The 15660-nt window shown below is 58.9% G+C and overlaps 1 protein-coding gene across 7 annotated transcripts; it reads left to right on the plus strand.

Moving 5' to 3' along the window:
• The first annotated feature begins 5916 nt into the window (after positions 1 to 5916).
• On the plus strand, positions 5917 to 15056 carry Ppp1r26 (protein phosphatase 1 regulatory subunit 26). Of its 7 annotated transcripts, none has more exons than XM_047525106.1 (5): positions 5917 to 6253; positions 7149 to 7248; positions 8740 to 8828; positions 9544 to 9666; positions 9911 to 15056. In XM_047525106.1, exon 5 carries the CDS (start codon positions 9970 to 9972, stop codon positions 13582 to 13584), a length of 3615 nt encoding a protein of 1204 aa, XP_047381062.1. In that variant the 5' UTR covers positions 5917 to 6253; positions 7149 to 7248; positions 8740 to 8828; positions 9544 to 9666; positions 9911 to 9969; the 3' UTR covers positions 13585 to 15056. The 7 variants fall into 7 exon arrangements, with proteins under 7 accessions (XP_047381062.1, XP_047381065.1, XP_047381059.1 ...); XM_047525109.1 differs by lacking the exon at positions 5917 to 6253 and adding an exon at positions 6392 to 6477 and having other exon boundaries at positions 7149 to 7252; XM_047525103.1 differs by lacking the exon at positions 5917 to 6253 and adding an exon at positions 6392 to 6477.
• The last annotated feature ends 604 nt before the right edge of the window (positions 15057 to 15660 follow it).

Genomic DNA, 15660 nt, shown 5'->3' on the forward strand with positions numbered 1-15660 from the left:
GTGGCCACCTCATGCACCCCTAATTTACTCCAATGGCCCCAAACTGCTGTATGAAGAAACAATAAACCTTTACCAAGCTTGGAGGACATGTCTTACCATCCTATCTTTCAGGATATCAGAAGTAGATTTTTATACCAAAAAAAGTAAAATGTTCCACACTACCTCCTAAAAATTCAGACACTACACAGCCAATTCTTGCTTCTTTCCGTCACACGATACCTGAAATAGACGGATCTCCGTGGGTCTGGAGAGCAGTTCTGAGACTCGACAAGAACGTGCTGAGCTTTCTTATCTTTGCTCAGTGCCACATTCATCTGCCGTGACCTGGAAACTTGCACGTGGCAAGCTGAGCCCGCGCCAGCTTCCTCATCACATCTGCCGTCATTTTAATGCTGCCGTCAAAACTCTATTCCGGGTTTTCATATCCAAGTCTCACAATCTTAGAATTTCTGACACATTTTCTGCAGCCGCTCCCAATAAGCATGGTTTGAATAAAACGTCTGAGAGAGTTAACAAGTTAACCAACTCAGCCTAAAATAGGGAGTGCGCTGGCTTCCGGCAGGGCTTTCCAGAGGATTCCAGAGGCTGGGTCTACGGAAGAACGCAGAAGCCTGGAAGGCTCATGGTGGACACAGGGCAGCTAGCTGCCCAGGGATCAGGGTGGAGGTCCCGGATGGTCCCTGGTGGCCAGGAACGCAGCCTGCCTCTGGCACACAGCGGCGATGCTGGGGAGCTTCCTGGCGGGGGTCCCCACTCTGGGGCAGCCCACGTTCAGCGGTCTCTGCGGTGGGTGTAGGGGCCCAGCTGCTTGCCTCATTTGGGGCAGTTACTGTTGGGAGGTGACTCCAACAGCTGCTGTTGATGCAGGAATGTCCAGAGATGAACTGAGGGACGGAGAGCTGAGACCTCACCAGCCTGCCCTCCTTTCAAGGGACTGACTGGCTGCTGAGGGTGGGCAGGTGGGGCGTGCTGGAGGAGATGGGCACTGGGGGTGTGCCCGGAAGGGGGCATCTGCCCTGCAGCCCCTTTCCCTCTCTCTCTCTGCTTCCTGACTGCCACGAGCTGAGCAGCTTCTCTCTGCTGGGCCCTGCCACCACCATGTGCAGCCCAGAGCCAGGGAATCAGCTGTTGTGGACTAGGCCCTCTGGAACCATGGGCTGAAAGTGCACTTCTCCTCCTCTAAGTTGTATTGCGGTAGCAGTAAAGAAAAGCTGACGGATACTCCCTCAGAGGACTGCCCCAGATACGGGTCCTGGGGTCAGCTGAGGCTTCCGTGGCAGCTGCAGGACAGCCAGCTGCCCTCTCTGCCAGTCCTGCCCCAGGGATGCGTACAGCCAAGTCCTTCACAACCTTCCCTGCTCACCGTGCGGGGCTCCTGTCCCAGATGTGTGAGACACACCACTTCCTTGGCCTCTGTCTCTTCTGCTTATTTCCTCTGCCTTTGAGGAAGGGGCCACCCTGGTCTATCCTTGCCTCCCCCACCCCGCGAACTCCGAGGGCCTCACCTGGGTTCCACAGGCACTCCACGAGGACAGTAAGTCCCACAAAACTGTCTCATAAGAAGGGCCGTTGCCCCATTTTCTGTAAAAATCAATGAGAAGATCATTCTTTTCTCAAATCCCAACTTGGCAAGCATCCTTCTCTCTCCTGAATGAACCCAGAGCGTCCTGATTTTCCCTGTGTGGTGCATGCAGAGCCCGCCTGGGTGATTCTGTCTCCGGAAGCTGATTCTCCGCATTAGCTTAACATGCTGCTTATAACAGATCATGGGAATGTCAAGCAGTCCTGCAACTGTAAGTCACACATCAGGTGAAATTCTTGCCAGGAAAATTCTAAGAACCTAACCCTTGAGAAATAAAACCAAAGTCATTGCTGAGGTAAAAGGTTTTAAAGATTGTTTTGCAGAAACTGAATTTCCAGAGACCAAGTCCAGTGATCCAAGGAATCCCTCAACCTGAGTGGAATAGTCTGTCTCCCTCTCTGTGGGCTCAGCAGGGATGAGGGCACTGTCACCTGTGATGGGTCCACTGCCCCAGGTCAAGTGAGCCCCCACAGGGGAGGTGAACACCCACAGAGGAGGTGAGCACCCACAGGGGAGGTGAGCACCCATGGTCAGGTGAGCACCCACAGGTCAAGTGAGCCCCCACAGGGGAGGTGAGCACCCACAGGTCAAGTGAGCACCCACAGGGGAGGTGAGCACCCACAGAGGAGGTGAGCACCCATGGTCAGGTGAGCACCCATGGTCAGGTGAGCACCCACAGGTCAGGTGAGCACCCATGGTCAGGTGAGCGCCCACAGGTCAGGTGAGCACCCACAGAGGAGGTGAGCACCCATGGTCAGGTGAGCACCCACAAAGGAGGTGAGCACCCACAGGGGAGGTGAGCACCCATGGTCAGGTGAGCACCCACAAAGGAGGTGAGCACCCACAGGTCAGGTGAGCACCCACAAAGGAGGTGAGCACCCACAGGGGAGGTGAGCACCCATGGTCAGGTGAGCACCCACAGGTCAGATGAGCACCCACAGGGGAGGTGAGCACCCACAAAGGAGGTGAGCACCCACAGGGGAGGTGAGCACCCATGGTCAGGTGAGCACCCACAGGGGAGGTGAGCACCCACAAAGGAGGTGAGCACCCACAGGGGAGGTGAGCACCCATGGTCAGGTGAGCACCCACAGGGGAGGTGAGCACCCACAAAGGAGGTGAGCACCCACAGGTCAGGTGAGCACCCACAAAGGAGGTGAGCACCCACAAAGGAGGTGAGCACCCATGGTCAGGTGAGCACCCACAGGTCAGGTGAGCACCCACGGGGAGGTGAGCACCCACGGGGAGGTGAGTGCCACAGGACAGGCGAGCCATAGATGACTGCATCTGCGTGTATACACACTCACACGCTTCCATTAAAAATAAGCTCATTTATGTTTCTATAAGGGCAACGTATATGAATTCAAAAACTCAAACAGCATAAAAGAAACATGTCCCCTCCCCCTAGCCCAACAAGAAGGGTCTCACTGCGAACATGGCACCACCAGGCAGAGGCACCCCCACCTTGCTCCCCCACCCCACTGGGGATCTGACCCAGGAGTGATCTACCCAGCCCTTTTTATTTTTTATTTTGAGACAGGGTCTTGCTAAGTTGCTGAGGCTGGCCTCGAACTTGCCATCCTCTGACTCAGCTTCTAGAGCCCCAGGATTACAGCGTGGCCGCTGCACCTGGCCCCCACCGCGGTGTCTGAAGCGCTCCTGGGTGGAGCTTCCCTGGTCTGCTGCAGGCCTCTCCCACCAGCACCTGCCTCCACGGAGCAGAGGCTCAGCAGTGCAGGAGGCGGCCCAGGGCTTCACTTCCCCTCCAAGAGTCTCCGAAGTCCTTTGTAGACGGATGCCCGGACAAACCACTTGAGCGGGACTTCAGGGCGGAGTCCTTGAAGGCTGCCGGCTCCAGTGTGAGGTGGTGTGACACTGAGCAGACATGCAGGGTGGCCTCCCAGAGCAGGCTGCAGTTTGTTCTCCACCGGGGGGGGGGGGGGGGTGTCTGGAGGCCGCACCCCTGGGTCAGGGAGCTCACTCAGAGGTGGGGCCACGCGCCTTCCCTCAGGGTGCGCTTCAATCCCAAGAGCGCCACTGCCTCTGTAGAGACTCGCAGAGCGGAGCTTGTCTCACCAGGGCCCTGGCTGGCCTCCACGTGTAGAGTGACGGTGGGAAGGCCCAACAGACTCTGTTCCCTCTACAGAGGGCCCCCAGGGGTGCACTGGCCCATACAGGCCACTGAGCCTGCCCAGAGGACTCCGTGTGGGGTGCCCACCCCGCCCACGGGGAGCCTCAGAGCTACACTGGCAGCCTGGAGAGTCAGCCTCAGGCCGAGCGAGACACCGGCGTCCCCTCCTTCCCTGGTGGCAGAGGAGGACTGAAAAGCATCCCCAGTGTCAAAGCCAGCACCTCAACACAGTGGCTCTTCTCCTTCTGAAAGTTAATAAAAAAAAATGTCACCAACCAGAAGCTTCAGGAAGGAGAAAAGAAAGTGCCCTCTCCCCTGAAAAACGGCTTCTTACAGGCCGCGTGCTCCAGGGTGGGAACCCCTCAGAGGCCCTCGTCTTACTTAGAAACCTGGCCATGAAACCAGCCCATGCTTCTAAGATCTCAGCGGAGTAAAGGTCATCGTAGATCTTACCCCAGAGCCAGAAAGCATCCAAGAGAGTCGGACAGACAGCTACAGGAAAGCTAAAAGTGTGTGCAAACAAAAACAGCCAATCCAAGTCAGAAGATGGTAACCTGCAGCCCACCAAAGCAGGGCCCCAGGTCCACAGCGGAGGCGGCCGCAAAGCTGAAGGCCCAAAGCTCTCCGAGCCAACAGGTAAAGGATAGGGTCCAACAGGAGTTAAAAACGGACTGAGCATACACAGGCAATTTTCCAAATGGCCAAATAATAAAATGAAAAGATAGTCAATGTCTCCAGCAGTTAAGAGGAATTAAAATCAAAGTGACAAAAAGCTTTGTTCTACCTGTCAGACTTCCAGAGACGAAATGGCACAGCACCGTTTAGAGCTGGCACAAAGCTAGGAAAATGGCACCACCGAGGTTGGATGGCAAGTTAGAGCAGAGCTCCAGAGGGCATTTTGGCAAAAGGCCCCATGGCCTCTGCCCCAGCAGACTGTCCTCTAGGAAGCTGTTCTAGGGACTCAGAGCTATTCCAAGGACATCAAAGCTGTTCATCACTCACTGGGTTAAAAACGGCTTAGAGCTGAGTGAGGTGGTGCACAGTTGTAATCCCTGCCACACAGGAGGCAGAGGCAAGAGTCACACGCTGGAGGCCACACTCAGGAACTCAATGAGGCCCTAAGCAACTGAGCGAGACCCTGTCTCAAAATAAAAAATAAAAAAGGCTGGGGATGTCGCCGAGTGGTAAAGCACCCCTGGGTTCAATCCCCAGTACTGTTTAGAAACATGCCAAAATATTAACAGTCCATATCTTGGGGGTGGTGGCTTTATTAATTATTCCCCCCAGGTTTAGTAATGAGTATTAACTTATAATGAGAAAAAAACAACAACTTGTTTCTTGTAAACAATTCACTGAGACATTAAAATATCTTAAGGGGTTTCCTGACCCCAAAATTTGACCCCAACTCCCCTTCTCATTCCCTGGGGTTTTGACCCTATCCAATCTCCATACTTCCGGGTCAGGAAAGGAACCCCCTAGTACCTCAGCTCCTCCAGGAGTGGATACTAGGGACCCAGGGCAGGTCTGGCTCTTCCCTGCCAGTACCAGAGGCTCCTGAGGCACCCCCAAGCCTGGACAGGTATCTCCAGGCCATTTAATAAGGCAAACGAAACTGGCAGGGGACTTTCAAGTCTCATGGCCAGTGAACAGCAGACACACAAGACAGGACCTCAATCCAGAGCCAGTTCTAGAAGACGGCGCCCCATCTCTTTCCTCCCCTGTACCAGGCCAGGCGGGCACGTGGGAGGCCACCCTCAGGACTTCCCCCACTCTTTCCCCGCCATGACCCTGAGAGGTTACTTCTCCAGTTGCGGCAGAGGGGTGTGGGCTGAGGCTAGGGGAGCTGAGGCTAGGGCAGCAAGCACAGGCACAGAAACGTTCAGCAAAGGGGAGCCAAGGCAGCAGAAGGCCCGGGCAGCACAGGCAGCGTGGGGGGCCGGGGTCGGGGGTGGGGGGCAGCAGAAGGCTTCCAGCACAGGGAGGCCAGGCTCAACCCCCAGCTCTGTGCAAACCTGCGCAGGGAACCAAGGCATCTCTGGCAGCCCAAGGAAGTGGAGGGCCGGGCTGGGCCGCTGCCAGGCACCCGGGGCACTCCACACCCGGTAGCGTCTAGCAACGCGGCAGCTTAGGACAGTACTACGACAGTAAAGTGGCCTCCACGCGCTTTCCCACGGCCACACCCCTCGCCGCGGTGGACTTCCCAGAGCGGACCTTCAACACACACCAGGCCCAGGCCCTGTGCCGGGCGGAGGGCGCGACGGCCGGGTCCCCGCGCTGAGCTCGGACTCCGGCGAGGGCCGGGGACAGGCACCTCGGGCCCACCACCAGTCCACCCCGCGGCGCGCGCCCACGCGGCCGAGCCCCGGCAGGGGCAGTGCGGGCGCGGGCGGCCCCGGCGCGGCGCGGCGGCAGGTGGGCGCGCTCTCGCGGGCGGGGGTCCGGCCGGGCCGCGCGCCTCCCCCGGAACCCGGCCGTGCCATTCCCATGATGCCCAGCCACCGGGCACGGCTTCCGGAGCGCGGCCACCGCCGCCGCCGCCGCGGGTAGGTGGCGGGGAGGGGGCGGCTGGGGGGGTCGCCCCGCCCCCCCGCGCCGGCCCCGCCCCTCCCGCGCTTCCCACGGCGCGCCCGGGCGAGGGGCGGCGGCGCGCGGGGCGGCGCGGGCCGCCGGACGCCCCGCGGCCCCTCCCGGCGCCGGGCCGAGGGCGGAGCGCGCCTCCCGGCCGGCCGCCTTCCCGGGGCGCGAGGCGCGGCGGGCGGCCGGCGAGGTGAGGCGAGACGAGCGCAGGGTCGGGCGGGGCGGCGCCGTGCAGGCCGCGGCGGGGCTCGGGGGCGTGGGTGCCGCGGCGGGCGGGCTCGGGGGCCGGGCCTGCCCGGGCGAGGGTCGCGGCCCCCGGAGGCAGCTCCCGCGCTCGCCTGCCCCTGCGCGCGCCCCGCGTCCCTCGAGAGCCGGCGGGCGCTGGCCGGGCCCAGGTGAGTCAGGCGCAGGTGAGGCCCGCGGCGCTCCGGGGACCGAGACGGAGAGGGCCTGTCCGGCCCTCAGGGCAGCGTTCACGCCCTGCGCCAGGCGGGGCTTCCGGGAGGGGGCCGAGCTCCCCGGCCGCAGGCTCCGAGCCTCAGAGCCCGGAACGCAGCCGTGGGGGGCGCAGACCTGCGGGGAGGCCTGACGCTCCGGGGAGAGGTCCGCGCCTACCAGGCTGAGGACCAGGCTGCTGCTCCGGCTCCGGGGCAGCGAGACGAGCCCCTCCCCGCCCCGAGCTATGAGTAGTGGGCGCACAGGGCTAAAGGCGCAGGGCAGGAGCAGCTAGGGGCTCCCTTGCCTGCGGACCCTTTGCACTGGGATCACTGCAGTTTTGCTGGGGGCGGGGCGGCGGTTGCCATCTGGTTAAATCTCGGCTTCTGGCCGACTAGAACAGAATCCGAGCCCCGCCCCTTTCAGGTTGGTGGAGAGGACCCTCCTGCCGCGGCCCCACGTACTTGCTCCTCCTCCCTGGCATGCAGACTCTGGCTTCCCCGAGCCCTGGGAAAAGCCCCACCAGGTAGGTAAGAACACAAGCTGAACCCGGTTTTGTTGAAGAACTGGATGGGGGCATTTCTGGAGAGTAGAGGACAGAGTTAGATGGCCAGGGCTTGAGTGTGGCTTTGTTCTCTCCAGGGCGTGGGTGTCTCGACCAAGAGGATGTCCAGATGCCCTCCACTGGCCCTTAAATCTTAAATCTGACACCAGGTAGCTTTGGCCTGCAGGTGCTGGTGTCCCTGCATGTTACCAGAAGCTGGGTCCTGGTCCCTGATGCCAGTCTAATAATGAGGACACAGTTTGGAGAAAAGGGAAAAAGGTTTATTGCTTTGCTAGCAAAGGAGAAACGTGGGGGACTCCTGCCCCAGAGGCTGTGATTCTGTGATCATCAGGAACAGGGGGCTTTTAAAGAAGTGACTGAGAGGCTACATTCCAGGAGTTCTCTGTCTGGAGTTGTAATTCACTTGTTAATTTGGGAGATAGTTCTTTCTGAGATCTTCTGATACCATCCCCAAAGTCTGGATTACTTCATTCCTGTGGTGGATGTGTACTCAGGGACAGATAACTCTGCCTAGGATGGGGAAAAACGGTAATCCTGTTTCTCCTGAAATTAGGGAGGAGCAGGGGAGAGGAAGAGAAAGAAACATGTCCATTTTAAAAATAACTTGCTGTGGCAGAGCAGCAAGGGTTATATTCCAAACCTAAAGTGGACCACTGTTACATACAGTCACCTAGAGACTAGTTTCCAGGGCCTTTGGGTGCATGGCGCAATTGGACCAAGCCACATTTCACCTTGACTTGGCAGGAATTCTTGAGAGTTACTCCTCTCCTGGCTGGTTATTTTAAACCCAGGCTGTCTCTGGAGCCTCTCTTGGCTTTTTAACCTCCTTCTAGGATTAGGTAGTTAGAAAACTTTTCCTTGGGCGTCCAGGATCTGTCTGCACCACTTATAAGCTCTAAACTGGTTGATAGAGATGGGCCTTGCCCCTGGTGTGGAAATCACTGCAACTCAGGCTCCCACCCTCCCTGGGCCCCTTTGTTAAGGTAGTATTGCCGTTCAAGGTGTTGATGTTCTTGGTTTAGACTCTTCATAGCCCAGGGTTCATTTCTATGGTTTTGTCCTGGCAGTTTGAATAATATCCTCAGCAGGGTAGGCACCCTAGCAAGTGAAAGAGCCCAGCCCTGCCCTTTGTCCCCTGCCACTCCTGGTGCCTGTGGGGACCTCTCCAGAAGGCAGCATTTCAGGGGAAGTAGTGCTATAGTGGATACCAGAACTTGAGAACTGTCAGCTAGCTCATGTACCCTCCATTGGCTCAGCATCAGACCCGGGAGTGTTGTAAATTAGCTGTGATTAATGCATTTAGTCTCAGGGTAAGTTCTTCCAGAATTTAATTCTGAGCCCTTAAGTTAATGATAAGTCTTTCCAGAAAAATATTTATGAACTGTAGCTGCAGTCTCTGAATTAGCTGTCTCCGATTCTCTCTAATTCTGCTGGTGGAACGTGTGTAAGCAGCTGGCAGAAGGCACCTCTCTGTGTGCACGGAGTGACGAAGACAGCCTTGAAGCCTTTGAACAGGAGCCTGGACTCAAAGAGAATTTCAAGTAATTGCAATAAATTCTTACATTTTAGTTTCACTTTTTGAGCACAGATTGGTAATAGCAAGTGAGTTGATTCTGAATTTGTCATACCCTCTAGCTAATTGCGGTTCCCCGTTTGTGCCCGTCTTTGGTGAGGTGGCCGGCCCCACCTCTCTTGAGAAAGGCGTGTGGCATGTAAACAACCGGATCACATGCTTGCCAGTTAATGTTCCCAGTTAAACAGAGAAAGCTGGGGAAGCAAAGGGAAGGTGCAGACCAGCCCAGCAGCTCCTGTGGCCTAGGGGTGCTGACAGCTCCTGGCACCCATCTAAGGGTGCGTCCATCGACTTGCGGGCCCCCCGTGCATCTGAACCACACTGCTCCCCAGCTTGGGGAGGGGTCAGAATTATCAGCCCTACCATCATTGGCCCCCCAGTTTACGTCACGCTCGGCGGTGGCAGTCTCTGGACCTTTTGTGCAGAGGACAGCCGTTAGCCAGTCTTCAGAGTGTCCCCAGAACCGTCCCAGCCGAGACCCCTAGACCGGGGAATGACCACAGGGCTGGAAAGGGCACGAGACGTGTTGGGCAGCTAGCGTGCTCGGTAGCCGGAATCGTGATTCCGGGCCTCGAGACCATCCGGCAGATACCGTCGCACCTTCTCACAGAGTCTTGGCAGAAGTGACTGAAGATGCTTGTGGCAGGGTCTGGGAGCCGCTCACGTCCGCGCCTTTGTTGCAGGAGCGTGGTGGTTCTGCCGAGAATGCTCTTCCCAGGAAATCATCCTCACCGGGTTCCGTCACTGTCATTCGTGTTAATGCACAGGGACTTGGTCACACCGGCACCTCCTGACCGTCTTCTGAGGTAAGTAAAGCCTCTGTCTCCCTCTTGCAGAGCAGGCGAAGGCCCCAAGGGGGAGGAAGTATGAGCCCAGCGCAGTGCCAGGGATCTGGAGGCCTCTTCTTAGGGGTCTTGGCAACAGGCCTGGCCTAGGGGGTGGGAGTGCCTCCTTTTACAGTGGGGGAAACCGAGCCCCAGGCAGTGCGAGGCCGCGAGGCCCAGTGTAGCTGGTGCCTGGACTTTGAGCCCTGTGCTTTTTCCCTCTCAGGATGTGAACCCAGCAGGAGAACACAGCATTGCCTCCCTGTGCCCCGCCTGCCTGCTAGGATGTTCCTCATGAATGCCCCTCCAGTGGTCGCTCTCCAGTCCAAATGGGAGGCCTTTGGCCCGCCGGGGAGCTTTAGGTTTCCCGGGTGCTTCTCCGAGTCGAAAGAGGCGGTTGCCAGAGCTTCAGTGAGTGCCAGGGTGCAGATGCTCATCAGCACGCTGCAGCGTGGGGAGGCCACCTTGGGCACGCATGATGAGCAGGCCACACAGAGAAGCCAAAGGGCCGAGAGGTGCCGGGAGGCCAGGCTGGCTGCCAACCCTGCCCTGCGCAGCGAGCAGCCTGCCTTTGCTGCCTGTGGCCTTGCTGCCCATCGCCACCCGCCGGGCAGGGAGGAGGCTGCCGACCTTGGCCCCCTGGAGCAGGATTCCGACAGTGACGATTCTGTGGACCGGGACATCGAGGAGGCCATCCAGGAGTACCTGAAGGCCAAGAGCGGTGCTGCACAGCCCATGTCCAGCGGGGCCCACCCCAGCGGGGCCACAGGCGGGGGCATCAGATGCAAACCAGAGCTTCTGCACAGCGGCACCCCACCCGCCCTGTGTCCCCCAGAATTCGCCCTGGGGTCAGGCAGAGTTCCTGGCAGCCCTGGGGAGGCAGGTGGGGTCCAGGGCTCAGCCTCCCCAGGGAGTGTGAGCAGCGAGGACTCCTTTGAGCAGAGCATCCAGGCAGAGATAGAACAGTTTCTGAGCGAGAAAAGACAACAGGAAAACCAAAAATGCGACGGGTCTGTGGATAAGAAAACAGACCCAAATGAAAATTCAGCCCGATCAGCGCTGAGATTCGACCAGGAGCCACCTGTCAGGGCGCCGCCCCGCCACAGTCTGATGGGCGCCTGTAAGGAGTTTGTCTTCCGCAGACCCCCCAGGTCCACAAGGGCGAGCACGGCGCCCAGCAGCCTCAGGCCTAAGGTGGCCACCGAGTCCGAGCCCCTGGGCAGCTCCAGGCCGGCTGCCCCCAAGCCCCAGGCAGCACAGAGCCGAGGTGGGGGCAAGAGGAGCTGCGGAGCTGGGAGGAAGGGCAGGCGCAGCAGGAGCTCGGCCCTCCAGCAGGAGGCGTCGGACTCCAGCAGCGATGACGGCATCGAGGAGGCCATCCAGCTGTACCAGCTGGAGAAAACCAGGAAGGAGGCCAGCGGGGACCCACCACCAAGGGCCCAGCTCGGCGAGGAGAAGGGCCCGGACCTTCCCACGAGCAGCACAAGCAGCTCCCTGAAAAGTGCCTTTCCCGAAACCCCCAGGAGAGCACCAAGCAGGAGGAAGCCCGTGGCCCCCAGGGCCACAGACCCCAGCCCAGGGGGCCCGGACTCGGACGTCCTCTCTAAGCCTCCGAAGGATGCCAGAGCTGCCGTGCCCCCCGCAAGCAGCACCACCAGGAGCGAGCCTGTGGAACGGGCCTCGTGCCGCGCAGACTCTTCGGCTGAGCTGATGTGCGCTGAGGCCATCCTGGACATTTCCAAGACCATCCTGCCGGCACCCGTGGAGGGCAGCGACGGGCCCACGTCTATGAGCCCGCTCTTCTGTTCCCCGAATGTGCCTTCACGCTCTGATGGGGACAGCAGCTCTGTGGACAGTGACGACAGCATAGAGCAGGAGATCCGGACGTTTTTAGCCCTGAAGGCACAGTCGGGTAGCCTGCTGGCCAGAGCTGAAAGCTGCCCGCAGCCCACCCCAGGCCCATTCTCCCCACTGGGCTCCAGCAGCCAGACCGGTGTCCCCAAAGCCCCTCTCTCTAAAACCGCAGACCTGCCTCTGGGCTGCAGAAGGAAACGGAGAGGTGGCGGGAATACTGCAAGGTCGTCCACACCCAAGAAAACGAGGGAGGCGAAAGAAGGTACCCAGGATGGCGACAGCAGCCAGGGGCAAGCTCAGCCTGGCCGCAGCGGGCAGGACCCACCTGGCCAGGGAAAAGCCGGTGAGACCCTGGGAAGGGAGTGCCAGGCCAGGGGTGGTTCTGTGTCGCAAGGCCTTGGGGGACAAGGGAAGGCAGAAGAAGGAAGGAGTGTGGGTGAGGGAGAGAGCTCTGAGGACAAGAGCAGCTCACTGGACAGTGATGAGGACCTCGACACGGCCATCAAGGACCTGCTAAGATCCAAGCGGAAGCTCAAGAAGAGGTGCAGGGATCCCTGGACAGCCTGCAGGAAGAAGGTCAGGTTCAGCACCCCTGAGACACAGCTGGTGCACAAACTGGGAGCCTGGAAGGACAGAGGCCCGCGGGTGCTGAGGAGCTGCCTGTCCACGTCCAGAAGGGACAGCAGGGCGTGCCTGGGGAGACGACCACCAGGTACCTTCAGTAGTACCACGGAGGGGAGAAAGCTGGGGGGCGAGGATGCAGCCCCAGCTTTGCAGTCAAGGAGGAAAGCCCCCGAAGAGACTCCATTCTCCAAGGAAACAGGTGCCCGTGACCATGCGTGCTCTGCCCCCAGCTCCCTGTCTGAGGACAGTTCAGTGGACAGTGATGACAGCATTGAACTGGAGATCAGGAAGTTTTTGGCAGAAAAGGCCAAGGAGTCCGTGAGCAGTTCAGCAGTTCAAGGAGGGAGCCCAGCCCAGCCAGAGGAGCTGTGCAGGAAGGAGCCGGGCCCCGCCCAGCAGCCCGGCGTGTGCACACGGAGCCAGAGGGCCAGGGGCGGCCCTCCGCCAGCCGAAGCACTAAGGGGCACAGAGAGGGCCGGGGGGCAGTGTGCAGCCAGCCTCTTCATCCCGGGCGGGAAGGGCACACCCCGCATGGAACACACTTCCCGCCTCCCTGCTGCTGCGGGCAGGTGTGAGCCCGCGGTGCCCAGGGGTGCCAGTGGGAACCTCTCTGCCAGGGGGTGTCCGGTGAGTAGGAGGAATGTCTACGTCCACAAAGACCAGAGCCCGCCTGGCGCTGAGCCCGCTGCCACCGAGAGTACTTTTGGTCAGCTGCCCAGCTGTGCCAAAGCAGGAGCCGAGACCGGAAGCTCAGTGGGGACCTTTCACGTTAACTATGGGAGCCGGAGCTTGCTGACCCCCAGCTCAGGACCCCAGGCTGAACTTGCCCTCCCCTGGAGTGACCTTGCCCACCAGAGCAGGCTGCCCAGCCCATGGGCACTGACTCCAGAAGGTCGAAGTTCAGCATGGACAGGGGGCCTGGGGGGTGAGAAAGAGAAGGGGACCCAGGGGCAGGCCAGGGTCCCGCACAGCCTCACCTCAGAGCCCAGGAAGAACCTGCCCTTTGCAGGCTTCTCTCCCCTGCTCTCCACCCAGCTGTTCCACTTTGGAAAGAGTGTCTCCTGGGGAGGCCAGCAGGCCGGCCTCTTCTGTCCCCAGCTGGGCCTGCCTCTGCAGGGCCCGTCCTTTTCGGCCTTCAGAGAGACCCAGGTGGGTCCCAGCCCTGTGTTTGGAAGCCCACACTTGCTCGTGAAGAAGGATGGTGGGCACTGGCCAAGCAGGAAGGCCCAGGCAGGGCTCGGATTGCAGGACAAGAGGAACTCGGGCTCAGAGGAAGATGTCCTGGACCTGAGGTATCGCCGCAGGGTGGTGGACAGGGACGACCAGGACCAGGAGACGCTGGGCAGTGATGCCAGTGAATGCAGCGACAGTTCCGTGGAAGATGGCAGCCCCGTGGTGAAGGGCAGAGTCCTCAAGCTGTGACATGCAGCCCGGCCTCGCCCCGTGGAGAGCCCGTGCGTGTGTGCATGCATGCCCGTGTGCACAGGAGACGCTTGGCTAAGGAGAGTGGAAACCAGAGTCCCCTGTACATAGCCCTGTACATATGTACACTAACAATGAAGCGATGCTTTTATTTAACAGATGTGTCCTGGTAAATATGATTTTTTTAGCTTTTTGTAAATTATTTAAAGTGCTGTAAAAAATATTTTTGGAAAACATCATCTTTTGATTTTGAAGGGTGTTCCTAACTGCAGCTTTCTGTGGTCCGCACGGGAGCCGTAGATGAGCATGCATTTTGTATCTTACCGTCACAGCGAGGGGCTTCCTGGCCAGGACGCTGGCCAGTTGCTGGTTCAGATATTCAAGTCTGGGGAGGCGGTGGCCTGCCTCCCTCCCTGGGAAGCACTAACTCCCCCAGAGTCTGTCAGAAGTGCTTTTAATAAGGGACATGCCAGTCCCGATTGGCAGAGCAATTCTTCTGAAAACTGCAGTCACAGTCCTGGATTAGTAAAATGTTTCAAAGCACAGTGGCCAGCACCGGAACTGACCGGCCAGTCCCCGCCTCGTGAGACCCCGTGAGATAGCGGTGCACTCTGCAGCATGGTCCTTCAGTGTCCAGTCTCCTGCAGTCACTAGGGGATTCCAACACCTGAGTAAACCTCTTTTTGTAGCAGAGCTGCTATTGTCCTCTTTTGATCCTGGTTCTGAGAGATCACACCACATATGCGTTTTGACTGTCCTTCTCTTGATTGTGCACATGAGGGAATAAGCACAGCAGTGACGTAGTTTGGTCCCCAAACACCCTGGCCGGAGCTCAGTGCTGGGACGAGCTTTGCGTACCTCCATACCTGCCATCTAGGAGCCGGAGCCCATTGGGTCTGATGGATGGCAGAGCTAGTGCTGTCGATGGCCTCCTGCAGCCCGCCTCCCTGGGCTGTGGCTGTGGCCGCTGGTCCTCTGGGTCAAGGCCAAGTGATGCTGCCTCGGGTTCCTCAACTTCTGCCCTGCGGCACCAAGGTACCTGTGGCCACTGTGGGGACAGGCCGTGCTGGTCACATGCCTTCCAGTCACCCCAAGTCCTGAACTCGGGTTCAGCTGCAAGGCAGTCTGCCATGTAGCCAGATGATGATGTCGCTTCTAATGTGGATGCAAGTCTTCTACACCTCATGCCCCCACGGGTCTCCATAGGAACCGGTTTCCCTGCCCAAGCGCAGATCCTGCCCACAGGGAGCGTCTGGCGGGCAAAACTGCGGTCCTGAGCATCCCCATGTGCGTGTGACAGCTTCCTTGTGGCGTCTTTGTTCACTTAAGTGCTTATGAGAAAAACAGCTCCGTGTAGTCCCTGTTCTGACTTTTATTTAATTTTTTAAAGAGTGCTTTTAATTCTTGGAAACAAAAATCATCTTGTTTTGTACATAAGAACTTTTTTTATGAATAAATCAAGCATCACCAACAAATCAGCCTCTGTGGTTGTGTGGTTTGTCCTCCGTGGAGTCTGAGCAGAGTCTGGCTCCAGGGCCCCAGGGCCGCAACACTGCATTCAGAGCCCCATTCCTCTCTGCCCCACGCCCTGCCTGGGGGCAGCCACTCTCCAAGCTCTCCCTGACCAGGACCCTGCTTCCTGTACAGCGCAGGCTGGAGCTGCTGCCACGCTGGGGGGACAGCACCCCTAAGGCCCTGCCATCAGCTCTGGTCGGTATGTTCCACATGCACGCGGGGTATACACAGGCACATGTGTTCAGGTACGTGCATGTCCATGAGATACTGGTTGCATTTCCTCTGTTGACAGACCAAGCACATGGGCACAGTCCCAGCAGGCCGTGCACGTGCTGGGAAACACGCTTCAGAACCAGGTCCTCGGGGATCACTTACTGGGTTCAGGTTTGGAATTGCCATGTTTCTCTTGCTGGGCCTCCTACTCAGCTGCTCCCTGATGCCTCTGGGGTCAGGCTTTGTGGCCACTGGAGAGGGTGGCTTGTCTAAATGTTGATAGATGGCCCTCCTGATGGGGGTGCAGTAGGTGAGTTGTGCGGGCTGCCTCTGGCTCTTCATGTGGGC

This window comes from Sciurus carolinensis, chromosome 14, assembly GCF_902686445.1.
Source record: "Sciurus carolinensis chromosome 14, mSciCar1.2, whole genome shotgun sequence".
Lineage (NCBI taxonomy): Eukaryota > Metazoa > Chordata > Mammalia > Rodentia > Sciuridae > Sciurus > Sciurus carolinensis.